Source organism: Corella eumyota, chromosome 1 (assembly GCF_963082875.1).
Source record: "Corella eumyota chromosome 1, kaCorEumy4.1, whole genome shotgun sequence".
NCBI lineage: Eukaryota > Metazoa > Chordata > Ascidiacea > Phlebobranchia > Corellidae > Corella > Corella eumyota.
Genome location: NC_137490.1, coordinates 8,473,391 through 8,486,938, shown reverse-complemented (window position 1 = coordinate 8,486,938; position 13,548 = coordinate 8,473,391). Strand labels below are relative to the sequence as shown.

Sequence of the window (13,548 nt, the reverse complement as noted above, 5' to 3'; positions counted from 1 at the left end):
GATTTATTTTCACGATATTTTTTACGTTTCTCATAATAAAATGTTTATTAAAATCAGAATGTATTGACGAGTTCAAAACCTATTGCGGTAAACACAGTTTTGGAGAAAGTGATTTTAAGGTAATTGATGAAAAATGGTGATTTAACGACGCCCTTATATTGGACAATCAATATATTTTGTTTAGTACGGGTCTGTTTTGTTTCGAAATATAAAAAATAGATAAAGTAAATGCTTTGTTTAAAGATCACTTAGGAAAAATTTATCTTATTTGACGGCGGTATTTGTCTTTTATCGCACAGTCTTACAACTAGCTTCGATTTTTGGCTTAGAAAATAAAATAAAATTACTTAATCATACGTTACATGTACTATGAAGAGAAATGCATTTAAAAAACGCGTAAAAACTCACAAAATTCACCTCTGTTTAGTAACAATTTCGTGTATAAAATTACAATTAGGAAATAATGTATTTATTCTGGCCCCTTAACTACACCCAACAACGATCCTTTTTATAAATTTTTAGGTTAATATATCTTTTAAGGGCTTTGTTCGATTGCAAGCAATAATAAACATACACAGTGGGTGGTTTATTAAAACTTTTAACGACAAAATGAGCGCAGTTGGATAAGCATACGAACCAGATAATTTACAAAATTTCGCATTTTCCGAAGTCCATTTTAGACAAAGCATCCTCGGCCAAAAATCACGAGATTATATAATATGATTGATTTTTATTGATTTTAAAAATAAGAAAGGCCAATTATAAACGAGATATGAATGACGTCAATACATTAATGGTATCCGCTAAAATCATTAAATATTAGAACTGCATTAAACATATGGTATTTGCATTTATCATGATTATCCATGCATAAATATAAGGACAATTAAAAATCGTTTTCCATAAAATAACATTGTTTTTGGTAATTGGCGACGAAATTTTACTTCCCTTTTAAATAAAGCACTGTAATATAACGGAAAACCATTTTACCGAGAATATATTTGACCGAAAACGCCCTTTTTTATCGACAATAAGACATTTTGTTTACACCGTTTTTATCAAAACCCTCTACTTGGAAAAAGGCTTTAATTTCTAAAAGGAGTTGACTTAAATTTTGGTGAAATGTCGTTTTCAAAATTTTATTTTGGAAAAAAAAACTCACTTTTTGACCAAAATTGAACATAAACCGGAAATCTTTAAGTCCTAAAACTTCTTAATATTTGTTAATAATTCAAATATGGGTTTGCTGGCTAATTTTAGTATAATTTGTCAGTTTTGCCAACCCGTCAATATATATTTATTCGTTATTTTTTATTTTACTTTTGTTAATGACTAAACAATTTAAATTAACAAAATTTTAATTTTAAAGAGTTACCACGGTTTATGATCCATTTACGCAAATCCAGTTAAAAGGTAATTATTATTTACTTGTAACACGGCAGTAATACTTATTTTTTTTCATGGTCTGTCTGCTATAAGTCGTAAAAATAATCACACAATATTTAGAAACTTTTCCGTCTATTGTTAAAATTCCAATCAACGATTTTGATTGCATTAATTAGATTTTAATTGTGTGTACCAACAGACCGCGAGGCGTTTAATTAGGCAGTGTTTTTTTTTTGTTAACTGATAATCGATCAAATATAGTAAAATAAGTTACGTTTTATTATGACTGACAATGCAATAAAAAACATTAATTTTCAATTGATCGATTTTTTATTTAAAACATTTTGGTTTTTGAATTTAGTAAAAAGCAAAAAAATGAACGCTTTAATGACAGGCCCTTTCAAAATTTTACAATTATTTTGAAAAAAATAATTCTTTTTAGCTATGTTGGTGGTAGAAATGTATTTTATTACTGTTGCCGTTAACAGCGGCCATTAGCCACGCTAATTGTATTTCAAACAATACATCTAAATCCGACGTTATTACCTCATATATTACTAAAAAGTAATAGATCCTTAGATTGTTGTAATAAGGGGGTCGAAAAAACAGGGAATTTGTAGCGCTTTTGTGCGTCTGTTATTTAAAAGAAAATTTGTCTTGTGCCTATAAAGTACCCAATATTTAAGTTTTGAGAAAAATTGAAACACGGATCTATAAAAAAGGGAGCGAAGCGGAAAATTTGTACCATAATTTGATCGTTATAATTCAAAAGCGAGGCAACATTATCATAATTTGATGGGAAGAAATATTTTCTTTGATGTGTAGTAATTTTGCGTGCTCCATAATAGATCCAATTTTATTGAATTAGTTTAATTTCAGGCGCGTTAAATTTAAAACGTAAATACGTTTTGTTGGTCAACGAAAAATTGTAAAGGGAATATTAATTTTTTGTCAGATATTTTTGGAAAGTTTTTCAAACAATCAAATAATTTAAATTAAACAAATTGTTTTAAACCTATTAAATAGTTGCCGGGTAGGTTCGGTCAAAATTATTTTTAAAATTTTATGTATAAAATTCTATATTCTCGGTTTCATTTTTTAAAATAGTGGCAGAAAATTTGTTTTATTAGCTTGTTACTTATTAAATTTTAGTTTTTTGTTCAAAAAATTTACATAAATGTTCTTTTTAATCTTCAGTAAGGTATTAGATAAAATCATTCTATTTTTGTAGAGAAAGCGGTGTTGGTGATTGTATATTCGTTGCGGTGAGCTGTTAAAATGTGAGATAATTCACAATGTTCGATTTCATTTTTATCGTGTAATACCTCAATTTATATGGTGTTTCTCAATTTATATACGTGTTAGCGCTATCGTAAAAGCCGAACAGTCTAGCTCGTAATTCCATTCTTCGACAGGTGTAGCAGATCTACCGGATTTTTGGACTAGTTTGTGGATTAAAATAAATCTCTAGCGACAACTGGCGGCTAGTGCAACACAAAAGACAAATAAAATTGGATATTTTCTAGCTCTCTCATTGCAATTTTAATACAATGTGATTAGATCGAAACAATACTTAAGACAATTTTATGTCAACTAAACGATTTTACTTTTTAAAATACCAGCGACTTCTAGCAGACCGAAAACTTGTTCTACAAAAAATGTTACTTAAAAAACATAGTTCAAGATAGTACAGCTTAACTACCAAATTACAATACTCACTTTTAAATAAAAAATAACTCTAAACTTTTCTAGTCTGAACTTTAACCTTTAATGCAAAGTTAACACAAGATAATGTTGTAATAGATTTTTTATTAAACGGTGTAGCATCCGTACGCATGAATTTGAGCGTCAATTTCTGCTAATTTGTCACCAGCATTTGCGATCGCTTGCTTACGAATTTTCTAAAAAATATCATATTGTTGATTGTGTCATAGCTTTAAAATAATAACTTTTATCAACTGTAAAATATTTGTCTCAGATGGTAGTGCATGGTTGGTCACATGTCCTCAAAAAAAGATTTTCGAAAAAATCTGTGGTTGTGTGAATCATCATAGACCAGTAAAAATTTTTTTTACAAATTTTTACCTTAATATAGCCCAACACAAATAATTTAATTTTCCTGATATAAACTTACAAGTTTTTCTTGTTTCTTATCCCAGTAAGCCTTTGATTTAACCTTTCGCTTGACCTCAAGCTGCTCAATGATGTCCTTGTACTTCCATCCAACCTCATGAGAAAGTCGAGAAAGTTCAGCAAATCTTCGCTTGGGTTTAAGTTTGACAATCTTCATGCATGATGGAACAACAAACCTTTTTTTCTATTTAAAACAAAAATATATTATATAATATGGGTGCAAAAATTAGTACATGCAATTGTGCAATAGTAAGTGTTAAGGTTTTGGTTAGGTTTAAGAGCAAAATGAACCCTTTTTTTAAAGTCTACATTCAACAAAACCATTTTCTAAAAAAAAATTTAGGTCGATTTTTTTATTTTAGGTTATTAGTAACAAACAAATATACACAATACCCAAAGTTAACAAGTGAAAATTATCTTAAATATTTCTAAATAAACAATAACTTCACTAACATACTTAATAAAAGGAATAAATATTATTGGTTAATATAACATACATAAATGACCAGTTGCATAACACGTTTTAATAGAAGTCACAAAAAACTCTATATTTTAATATAAGCCCATTGAAGGCTTTCACAAAAAAATAAAAACAAACATACTTTATCATAAGGAGGTGGAATTCCTTCAAAGACCTTCAATCGATCTAATGCTTCAGCTCCTCTGAACAATTTATGTGGTAACATTCCTCTTACTGTCCGCCATAAAATTTTGGATGGGGCTCTAAAAGTAAGATGAATTTTAAAAAATTGTTGATTTACTTAAACAGAGTAAATTGTTAGTTAACTTTTTGTCTCAGATGGTAGTGCATGGTTGGTCACATGTCCTCAAAAAGAGATTTTCGAAAATATTGTGGTTGTATATATCATCATAGACCAAATATTATATATAAAAAAAGTATTATATACAAGATTGGTTTTTACCTAAAATGGAATGGACCACGTTTTGGGTTTGTTCGTGTTCGCTTCCTCAAAAAATCCAAGTACTTCAGTTTATTTCGGTAAAAATTACCAGATATAATAATTCCTTCGCATCTTACAACCACCACTCGTTGTCCTAATTTAAAAAAAATTTGGTAGAACAATGTTTTTATTCAAACGATGTTTATAGAAGTAAAGTTTTTAATTTTAAGCATAAATTTGCAAAAATTACTTACCATTGAGTAAACTTTTAGCCACTACAGCTGCAAGTCGACCAAGGAGGTGGTTCTTGGCGTCGATTAACCGGACCTTAAAAATAAGAATTAGAAGTTAGTTTTTAATAAAAAAAAAGTCATTTGTGCATTAATATGAACTACAATAGCAGGTTTGCCTCAGTAGTAATAAGATCGAAAACAAACGCTAAAAAGCATTCAGGCAATGTAGGAAAACATCATTGGCAAAGCTTTACCTAAATTTCAAACACACAGCATCCTTACTAAGTTAACATAACATTTTATAGTTTAAGAAAATGTAACAAAGAATTGATTTTAGGAATATAACTGCAAGTAAAATCCAACGCGAAAACAAACAAAAAGAAAAAACTTTTAACTGAAAGTTTAATTTTGATATAAAAACGTTAAAAAAGGGAATTATAATCAAATGTAAATACCTGCTGAAATCCGTCAGCCATTTTAGCCTTCGCTGACTGAAAAAGAAAGAGACCACGCATAAATTGACATTACGTCATTTATTTTCACCCCTATTCACGCATATAAATCTAATTTTTAAAAGTAGCTTTTTTAATTATACAATCTTTATTCAACATATAATTGATAACATACTTTTGTCAAATACCGTTATAATAAAAAATTTTAAAAATATTAAATATAAATATAATTGTTTTTTGCAAAAAGTTTTAAATTTCTTCACGCATGGTTTCTTTCTTTTTTTATGCATGTTCTTTATTTTAATTATATTTATTCTAAAAATTAGTAAAAACATATTTAAAATAAAAATTATAAGATTTTTAGTAACAAATTCTTCAACTTAAGCGAGGAAAATTGCTGATGTAATTATTAGAAATTACAAAACGAAAATTCGAGAAAAAAAGGGAATCATGATCCGTACAACACGTGCGTCGGGCATGCTTTGCTAAAAAGTCCTTGAGCGAAGTCGACTAAGGCGTGTTTAGAAAAATTTTAAAGTTTAGTGACATACAAACGATACAAACTAGGTTTTAGTCGTTTTAATAAAAAAAGTGCTGTGATACACAATGTAAATTAAAGTCGCGTGCATATTTATTATTAATTTATTTGTAGTTCTGCAATTTGCGAGATATTTTTTGTCCCTTAAATAAACGTTGGATTTGAAATCATTTTTTATTTAGGCTAGAATCATTTATATAATATTTGTTGTATCAATTATACTATCATACTAACCAATATGCTTCGTTTGGCAAAGTTAGTCCAATCTAATGCAAGGCCGATAGGGCGCGTAGTTTCGTCAAGGTCGTACGCAAAAGAATTGAGATTTGGCTCCCACGCAAGGGAAGAAATGCTTGCAGGTATGATTGTTTTCAAATAAATTGCCTTTTAAAATTGTATGTATTAGTACTTAAAACCTGTAAGCATATATATTTTTTAAACTTTTTGGTAAAAAATGGATTAAAATGGGTTATTTTTATTTTTCTAGGTGTCAATCAACTGGCTGATGCTGTTGCTGTTACGATGGGACCCAAAGGACGAAATGTAATTCTTGAGCAATCTTGGGGGTCACCAAAAGTTACCAAAGACGGTGTCACTGTTGCAAAAGGAATTGAATTTAAAGATAAACAAATGAATCTGGGAGCAAAACTTGTCCAAGATGTTGCCAATAACACAAACGAACAAGCCGGTGATGGAACAACAACTGCTACTATTCTTGCCCGTGCAATTGCTCGTGAGGGATCCGACAAAATTTCCAGAGGTACAAACCCGATTGAAATGCGTAAAGGTATCCAAAAAGCTGTCAATGTCTGCATGGAAGAGCTTAAAAATATATCGAAACAAGTCACTACCCCTGAAGAGATTGCACAGGTGGCGACCATCTCTGCAAATGGCGATAATGAAATCGGAGACCTTATTTCAAATGCAATGGAACGAGTTGGCAGAAATGGTGTCATCACAGTAAAAGATGGAAAGACCATGAATGACGAGCTCGAAGTTATTGAGGGAATGAAGTTTGACCGCGGTTATATTTCACCATATTTTATTAACACAGCAAAGGGACAGAAGGTTGAATATCAGGACGCATTTGTTTTACTTTCTGAAAAGAAAATTAGCTCAATACAGGTACAGAAAAATAAAAAATTTATCATTTTCTATTATTGTATCGTAATAACCCTTATTGCCAATGATGTTTTCCTACATTGTATGAATGCTTGTCTTATGTACATGTTTTAAAGTTCTACTTACAACTGAGGCAAATTAGTTTTATTTTTAATATTTAAATAAAATACTCATAAAAATTATAATAACAAAACCCTTCAACTTTGTATTTCAGTCGATTGTACCTGCTCTTGAACTTGCTAACTCCCAGCGTAAACCTTTAATTATTATTGCTGAAGATATTGATGGTGAAGCATTAACCACTTTAGTTGTCAACCGTCTTAAAGTGGGTTTACAAGTTGCTGCAGTAAAGGCACCAGGTACAGTAAAATTAAAATAAATCCTATAATGTAGCACTGTTTTGGCATTGGGTTTTGTAAAAAAAAAATTTTGTAGGATTTGGCGACAACAGAAAAAATACTCTCAAGGATATGGCTGTTGCAACTGGAGCTCTTGTCTTTGGAGATGAAGGATTGGACTTAAAATTAGAAGACATTAAAGAACATGATTTGGGAAAAGTATGCAAAATCTTAATTTTTCTATTTTTTACACAAATGGGTCTTTGCCAACCTTTTATGTAATCACTGTTTTGTTTATTTAGGTTGAAGAAATTACCATCACTAAAGATGATTGCCTTTTGCTCCGAGGAAAAGGTAAGAAAGAAGATGTTGAAAGAAGGGTTGCACAAATTTTCGAGCAATTGGAAGATACGAGTAGTGATTATGAAAAGGAAAAACTTAACGAACGTCTTGCCAAACTGGCCAGTGGTGTAGCTGTTCTCAAGGTACATATTATTTTTATAACAAGGTTTTATTTATTTTTTTTACTAAAATATTTTGTTAAATTAAATTTGTAAGGTTGGTGGTAGTAGTGAGGTTGAAGTCAATGAAAAGAAAGACAGAGTGACAGATGCATTAAATGCAACCAGAGCTGCTGTGGAAGAAGGAATTGTGCCAGGTGGTGGCGTGGCACTTCTTAGATGTCATGATGCAATTTCCAAGCTAACCGTTAACACAAAGTAAACATCCTTCATTTATTTGACTCCTAAAACCCTTTTTTTAATGTTTATTTATATTTTTAACCAAATAACCAAAATTTAGAAAACCGAAATTTTAAATTGTAGAGATGAGCAAGTTGGTGTAGATATTATTCGCAAAATTCTTCGAATCCCATGTGCTCAGATTGCTGACAACGCAGGCATGGAAGGCCAACTTGTTGCTGAAAAACTTTTACAAAACACCGGAGATTATGGCTATGATGCAAGAGAGGATAAATATGTCAACATGATGGAAGCTGGAATTATTGACCCAACTAAGGTAACTTTAAAATGACAAAAACACCAAGTATGATTAACAATGTAAAGTTTTTGTTTCCTTTTCATTTAGAACATACCACAATTAGTTTAAGCGATTTTTTTAACATATGTATATTACTCTTAGTACAAAGGTTTGGCACTTGTTTAAACTGAAGAATTACTAAACAGAATTTCAACCTTATTGGATTTTTATTTTTGTATACTAGGTTGTAAAGCAAGCCCTTCTTGATGCCTCAGGAGTTGCCTCTCTGTTGACTACAGTGGAGTGTGTTGTTACAGAAGAACCCAAGGAAGATGCCCCTATGCCCGGTGGTGGCATGGGAGGAGGTATGGGTGGAATGGGCGGAATGGGAGGTATGGGGGGCATGATGTAAACAGACATCATGTGACCAAGACTTTAGAGTTTACTGTTTTGATATAGTACAGTAGAACGCTGCTTTTCGAGATGTCCATAAACATTGTTCAATACAACCATTCCCCAAGCCATGTCTGCCACATTTGTAATTTCTAAATTGCGATTGTTTTTTTCTCTCTTAATTAAGTGTTAATTAAATCATGTTGGGAATAATTGATTACGTAAAAAAATCACCATCGTCAGTTGGTATTTCTTATCGACGCTTACTGTACACTAATGTTATACACTTTACGTTGCAACGAAATAAATAAATGTTTGATAAATTTTTTTTATATTGTATCGTTAAAACTTATAAGCTATTCTTGCAATCTTGTAATTCTGTTGGTACGGCTATGGGCAAAGTTGTTGCTGGTATTTCAGGGTTGTCTAACATGGCCTGATACAGGTCTGGACTAGCTAAATAAGAATATAATGACTTTAGGTTTGTTTAATATCGACATATAAGATATAACTTTTACTTTCTGGGTACGAATATTGCGAAGTCCACTTGTATTCGCTGACCAAGAAATTATGCAACCCGTCAAAAAAACACTCCTCGAAGAAAAACCTGTCGTCTTCCTTTTTATCGGGAAAACCAAACCCGCGCAAAATGCCCACATTTAGAACATAATCAATGTACACCGATTCATAAACCTATGCAATATTGCAGAGTTGGTGTTAAAAATGTTCAAAAAATGGTTTATTTTAAACTTACGTTAGTTCCAAATACTTCCCCGGACGGTGGCGTTTTAACATCAAGTTTAACTTGATCTACAATGAAACCAAAACTCGTCAAGGTATCTGTCATCTAAAAACAAAAAATAATAACGGCACGTAGTACCATAAATAGCATCATCATTCTAACAGTTAGTCTCTTACAGTAAAACCTACAGTAATTTAATTATTAATTGTAGTATTTAAAATTTTGTAAGGTTTGTATAACCCGTCATAAATGGTAATAAAGGAACGAACTAACATCTATAATTGGCATGTTTGAATTACTTACTTTGTTAATTTATTAGGCGCATAAATGTAAAAATTTACCAACCGTTTGGCTAATATATTCGGCTCTTTCTTGTTTAGGTTGAGAATCAGTATCGTCGGGTGTCAAAAAGATTACCGATACTCCGTCAACCTACGTATATTTAACAAAAATTGAACAACTTGAAACAATGATAAAAAAATTAATTTGTTAACAAAAACTAGAAATATATTCCAAAAAATCGTCGATAACATTAATTAAATACTATAATTAACGAACGATATAAAATATATTTTATCATATTAAAAAAATGTTAACAAATATAGTTTAACGTGGGTTTTGTATGTTGGCTTTTCAGCTTAACACAAAACTTATCCTCTGACGTACTTCGGTAAGTAGGTGCCATACGGCAAAGAATAATTGATTGTTTGCTGTTGAAGGGGAAGTTGTTTTCAGTGAAGTAAGTTGTGGAATAGTTGTTTGTACTGTAGGACCCCCAAACGGTTGTGTTGTATTCGTTGGGCACTCAAACTACGAGAAAAATAAATCAATTTATTCAATTAAATTAAAACGTAAGGTGTTTTATAAGTTGCATCTGGAAAAAGTAAATAATGGTTAATATGTTCACAATATAAATTTTAGAAAAAAAACGTTTTACCTCAGTAGCATCGCCAACGGAAATAGAAGGGCAGTTCACAAAATCTGTAAAAATACGTATTAAAAATTTAATTTTTTAGGGCCATTTTAAAATTTTTTTTTAATTTTTACCGATAGCGCGTTCAATAACAAGCACAAGAATTACAGCTATGCACAAAACAGACACTATCTTGTAATGAAGTTCTGTGTACCTCCCAGATTGACCTTGCAAATAAAAAAATTATTTATTTATGTTTAAGTTATAAAGTTAAACTAAGACAAATAAAACACAGCTAACTTCGAGGTTTATAGGATTCATCTGCGTTTTCTTTGTTGGTTTCATCGTTAATATTTTTGCTGCTTTTTTTCAAGATAGATTTTCTCTTTATTAGATTACTGAAATAAAACACAATCTTTATTTGTCCGTCTTATCAACAAAATTCATAACTTTATTTATTTTTTTGCCTACATAATATCTGTCTTTTGATTTGTTTCGTCTTTTTTCGAGGGAGTTTTAGTTTTATCCTTTTTATTTTTTTCCTTTTTCTTTTGCTTTTCTACAAATTCGAAATGATACGTTTTATAATTACGTAGGCAACCAAACAAATTCGTTTAAGCAGTTTAAATATCTTTTTTATTTGAACCAACAAATTGTAATGACCAAAGTTTATTTGAAAAAAATAACTTGCTTGATTTAAAAGGCACATCAACTTTTAGTGGCTTAGTAAGTTCCTTTAAATCTGGCGGTTCGTACTCGCTACTATCAAGCACAGCTTTTTCCAGTTTAAACTTTACTGGATTAAAATCTGTAACACTTTTTGATGGCATGCTGTATCGTCTTGATATTTCGGCAGATTCTCGTATAAGCGTTTGACTTGTGTTATCTAAACCGATTTAAAGTTATTTTACCAATGCATTGTTTTACCATGCTATTAAAAATTGGTCTTTGCCCGAACGGCCTAAAACCAAACTGTTAAAAACAACGTTTTACTAAAGTTTAGGGCAGCATTTTTTAAAATAAATGGCATTTCCCAGAAGGGGATAAAATAACCTTGGCTTTATTGGATAGCCTAGGGTTGAGTTAAATGTCGTCTTTGGTCAAATGGTTTTTGATCAAATGACAGTAATTTAATATACCAAGTCCTTAAAATCAAGCATTTTTTGTTTTACATTTTTAAATGCATAGCTTTTTAGTTGAAATTTACTCACAGCAGAACCTCGTAATGGCGTTCGCCTTTCTTCCTTTCTTTCTTGTCTTCGTTGCATTTGTGCCAATAACTTGAGGTAAAATCGAATGCGTTTCTTCTGCTTTTTTCGCTTCAGTTTTCGTTGTTCGCTATCTAACTTGTTTTTGTCGCCGGACGGGTTGTATTGCTTGCTAACATCCGCCATGTTTCGTTATAGCTTTACTTAGAGCTTTTACTACTTTTTTGTACGTTGGTATGTGTTTGAATTAAAAAGGTACTGGTTTTTAAGACTGAATTTTGTTATCTGCAAATCTAATTTTATGATTGTGACGTCAAAATTCATTTTTGATACTGAGCATAATCTTTATGCAAAAGTTTTTGGTACTATTTACCTTAAAAAACCTAATAAACGGTTAATTGAAAATATTTATTTTGTAACTGATAAAACTTCAAAATTTATATAACAATATTATCTTTACAAGTTTGGAGTTGAGTAGGAACGATAGCAGGTAAACGTTTTGCAGAAATATTTAAATATTTTAACATTGCTTGATATAAGCCACGATCCACTGCAAAGAAAACAAAAATAGTAATTTTCTGGAAATTTAAATGTTCATACCAACAAGTATGTATGATTAAGTGCATCTGCCTATTACCGAAAAATCATTTGACAGAATGGATATTTTCCTAAAAACTAATTTTTTTGTCATTTTACCGACATTTTAGGCGGTTTCGATTTATAATATCTATTCGGTAAAATGACTTTTAGTGATATAACAGCACGAAGCAACTTATATAACAATATTTAACCATATTTATGGACAAACACAGTGTAAGTAAAAAAGTTAGATAATTGTAACCTACCCTGTGCAAATATAAACTGGGAAGATGTCCACAGATAAGTTTTTGCCAAATAATTGTGCAATTCGTCAAAAAAACATTTTTCGAACGGAACTCTTTTTTTCTCAAATTTATCAGGAAAACCGAATCCCCTCAAAATTCTGATGCTTTGTACGTAATCAATATACACAGATGCAAATACCTAAAAAATACACAGCACTACATTTTTCTGTATCACTTTAAGGTGAAAGTTTTTTTGTATTTTTATTTTGAAATTTGTTGGGAAGTGGTTAAGCTATTTGTAAACGTCAGGCTTAGGGGACGAATAGTGTGAAATTAGTGCAGCTTTTAAACCTAAAACCTTTCAGCTCGTAGTTTTGTTTTCCTGGTTTTTACATATTTAAAATATATATGCATAATGGAGCTAAATAAACGATATTATGTGTCTAATTTAAAGGCCTTTAAAATTTAAAAAAACTGTCGTTTGGGGTGCGCGGGTAAACTATCACATAAAAATAAACATGACTACTACTTTATTTATTATAGGCATCTTAACAGTATTCTTTGAAATTAATTTTTTATATTAATATAACGTAGGGACTATAACCGTAGTCTATGTTTATTCTTACGTTGGTTCCATATGATTCGCCCCGTGGTGGGTATTTTAAATCGATAGTTACAGATTTCACATCAAAACCAAATTTCACCAAAGTTTCTGTCATCTGAATATCATAAAAAATCACTTTTTTTTGACAGAGTGGTTAGCTTATACATTTCTTTTAATATAAAAATCAGATTTACAAACCTTACGCTTGATGGCCCTATAACAATTTAAACGGTTGCAATAAAGACTAATAACGTACAGTTTTGTTAATGTAAAGTGCTCGCTCCAGTTTCGGTATAACATCAACGTCGTCTGGGTTTAGATATATAAGTGGAACACCGTCTATCTACATAATAAAAATAACAATTGTTAAGTTAGTAATTAAATAATACCCATTTTAATTACCCATTTTAATTACTAATTAAGGTTAATTTGCCTCGTTAAGGATATGCCAAGTGGTAAAAAACAACTGCTTGTTCTTATCTCCCATCCTGAATAAATCAGCGTTAAAATTGTCGTACAGAAATTGAGGTTGCACGTGAAAATATTCCTTTGGATATAGACGACCTAAATGCATTTAAATTACGTTGAAAAAAACTATGAAAATTAGATTAAGATATTGAGAATTTAACCCACTTACTTGAGATACGACTTTGTGGGCAATTTGCAGTGTTCTAGAATGTATATACATCATAAAGTACAAAAAATTATTGATACATAATATAAAAAAAAGTAAAACTTACGTTTTCTAAAGCAGGACAAGATAAGAATCCTTGAAACAAAAT

At 30.7% G+C, this 13,548-nt stretch overlaps 2 protein-coding genes and 1 non-coding gene across 3 annotated transcripts; 1 reads left to right on the top strand and 2 right to left on the bottom strand.

The window, feature by feature from the left end:
* Positions 1-3,178: 3,178 nt before the first annotated feature.
* On the bottom strand, positions 3,179-5,156 carry LOC145751379 (large ribosomal subunit protein uL13-like). Its single transcript, XM_082567512.1, has 6 exons — positions 5,110-5,156; positions 4,676-4,748; positions 4,443-4,575; positions 4,122-4,242; positions 3,521-3,703; positions 3,179-3,287 (listed from the first exon to the last, which is right to left on the bottom strand). Exons 1-6 carry the CDS (start codon positions 5,128-5,130, stop codon positions 3,198-3,200), a joined length of 621 nt encoding a protein of 206 aa, XP_082423638.1. The 5' UTR covers positions 5,131-5,156; the 3' UTR covers positions 3,179-3,197.
* Positions 4,309-4,398, bottom strand: LOC145740807 (small nucleolar RNA Z195/SNORD33/SNORD32 family). The gene has a single exon (XR_014280917.1). It is a non-coding gene; the product is annotated as a small nucleolar RNA Z195/SNORD33/SNORD32 family (small nucleolar RNA).
* Positions 5,157-5,809: 653 nt separating the features above from the next.
* Positions 5,810-8,803, top strand: LOC145746189 (60 kDa heat shock protein, mitochondrial-like). The gene is made up of 8 exons (XM_082564404.1): positions 5,810-6,003; positions 6,132-6,769; positions 6,981-7,125; positions 7,202-7,323; positions 7,407-7,589; positions 7,663-7,823; positions 7,929-8,121; positions 8,327-8,803. Exons 1-8 carry the CDS (start codon positions 5,883-5,885, stop codon positions 8,492-8,494), a joined length of 1,731 nt encoding a protein of 576 aa, XP_082420530.1. The 5' UTR covers positions 5,810-5,882; the 3' UTR covers positions 8,495-8,803.
* The last annotated feature ends 4,745 nt before the right edge of the window (positions 8,804-13,548 follow it).

What these genes read in the sequence shown, in the direction of transcription:
- LOC145746189 (XM_082564404.1), top strand. Translation starts at nt 5,883, where the DNA reads ATGCTTCGTTTGGCAAAGTTAGTCCAATCTAATGCAAGGCCGATAGGG. An exon ending in TGCTGCAGTAAAGGCACCAG is followed by an intron (nt 7,126 to 7,201) that starts GTACAGTAAAAT and finishes AAAATTTTGTAG; the next exon opens with GATTTGGCGACAACAGAAAA. An exon ending in GTGGTGTAGCTGTTCTCAAG is followed by an intron (nt 7,590 to 7,662) that starts GTACATATTATT and finishes TAAATTTGTAAG; the next exon opens with GTTGGTGGTAGTAGTGAGGT.
- LOC145751379 (XM_082567512.1), bottom strand. Translation starts at nt 5,130, where the DNA reads ATGGCTGACGGATTTCAGCAG. An exon ending in GGCTAAAAGTTTACTCAATG is followed by an intron (nt 4,576 to 4,675) that starts GTAAGTAATTTT and finishes TTTTTAAATTAG; the next exon opens with GACAACGAGTGGTGGTTGTA. An exon ending in ATAAGAAACAAGAAAAACTT is followed by an intron (nt 3,288 to 3,520) that starts GTAAGTTTATAT and finishes GATATTTTTTAG; the next exon opens with AAAATTCGTAAGCAAGCGAT.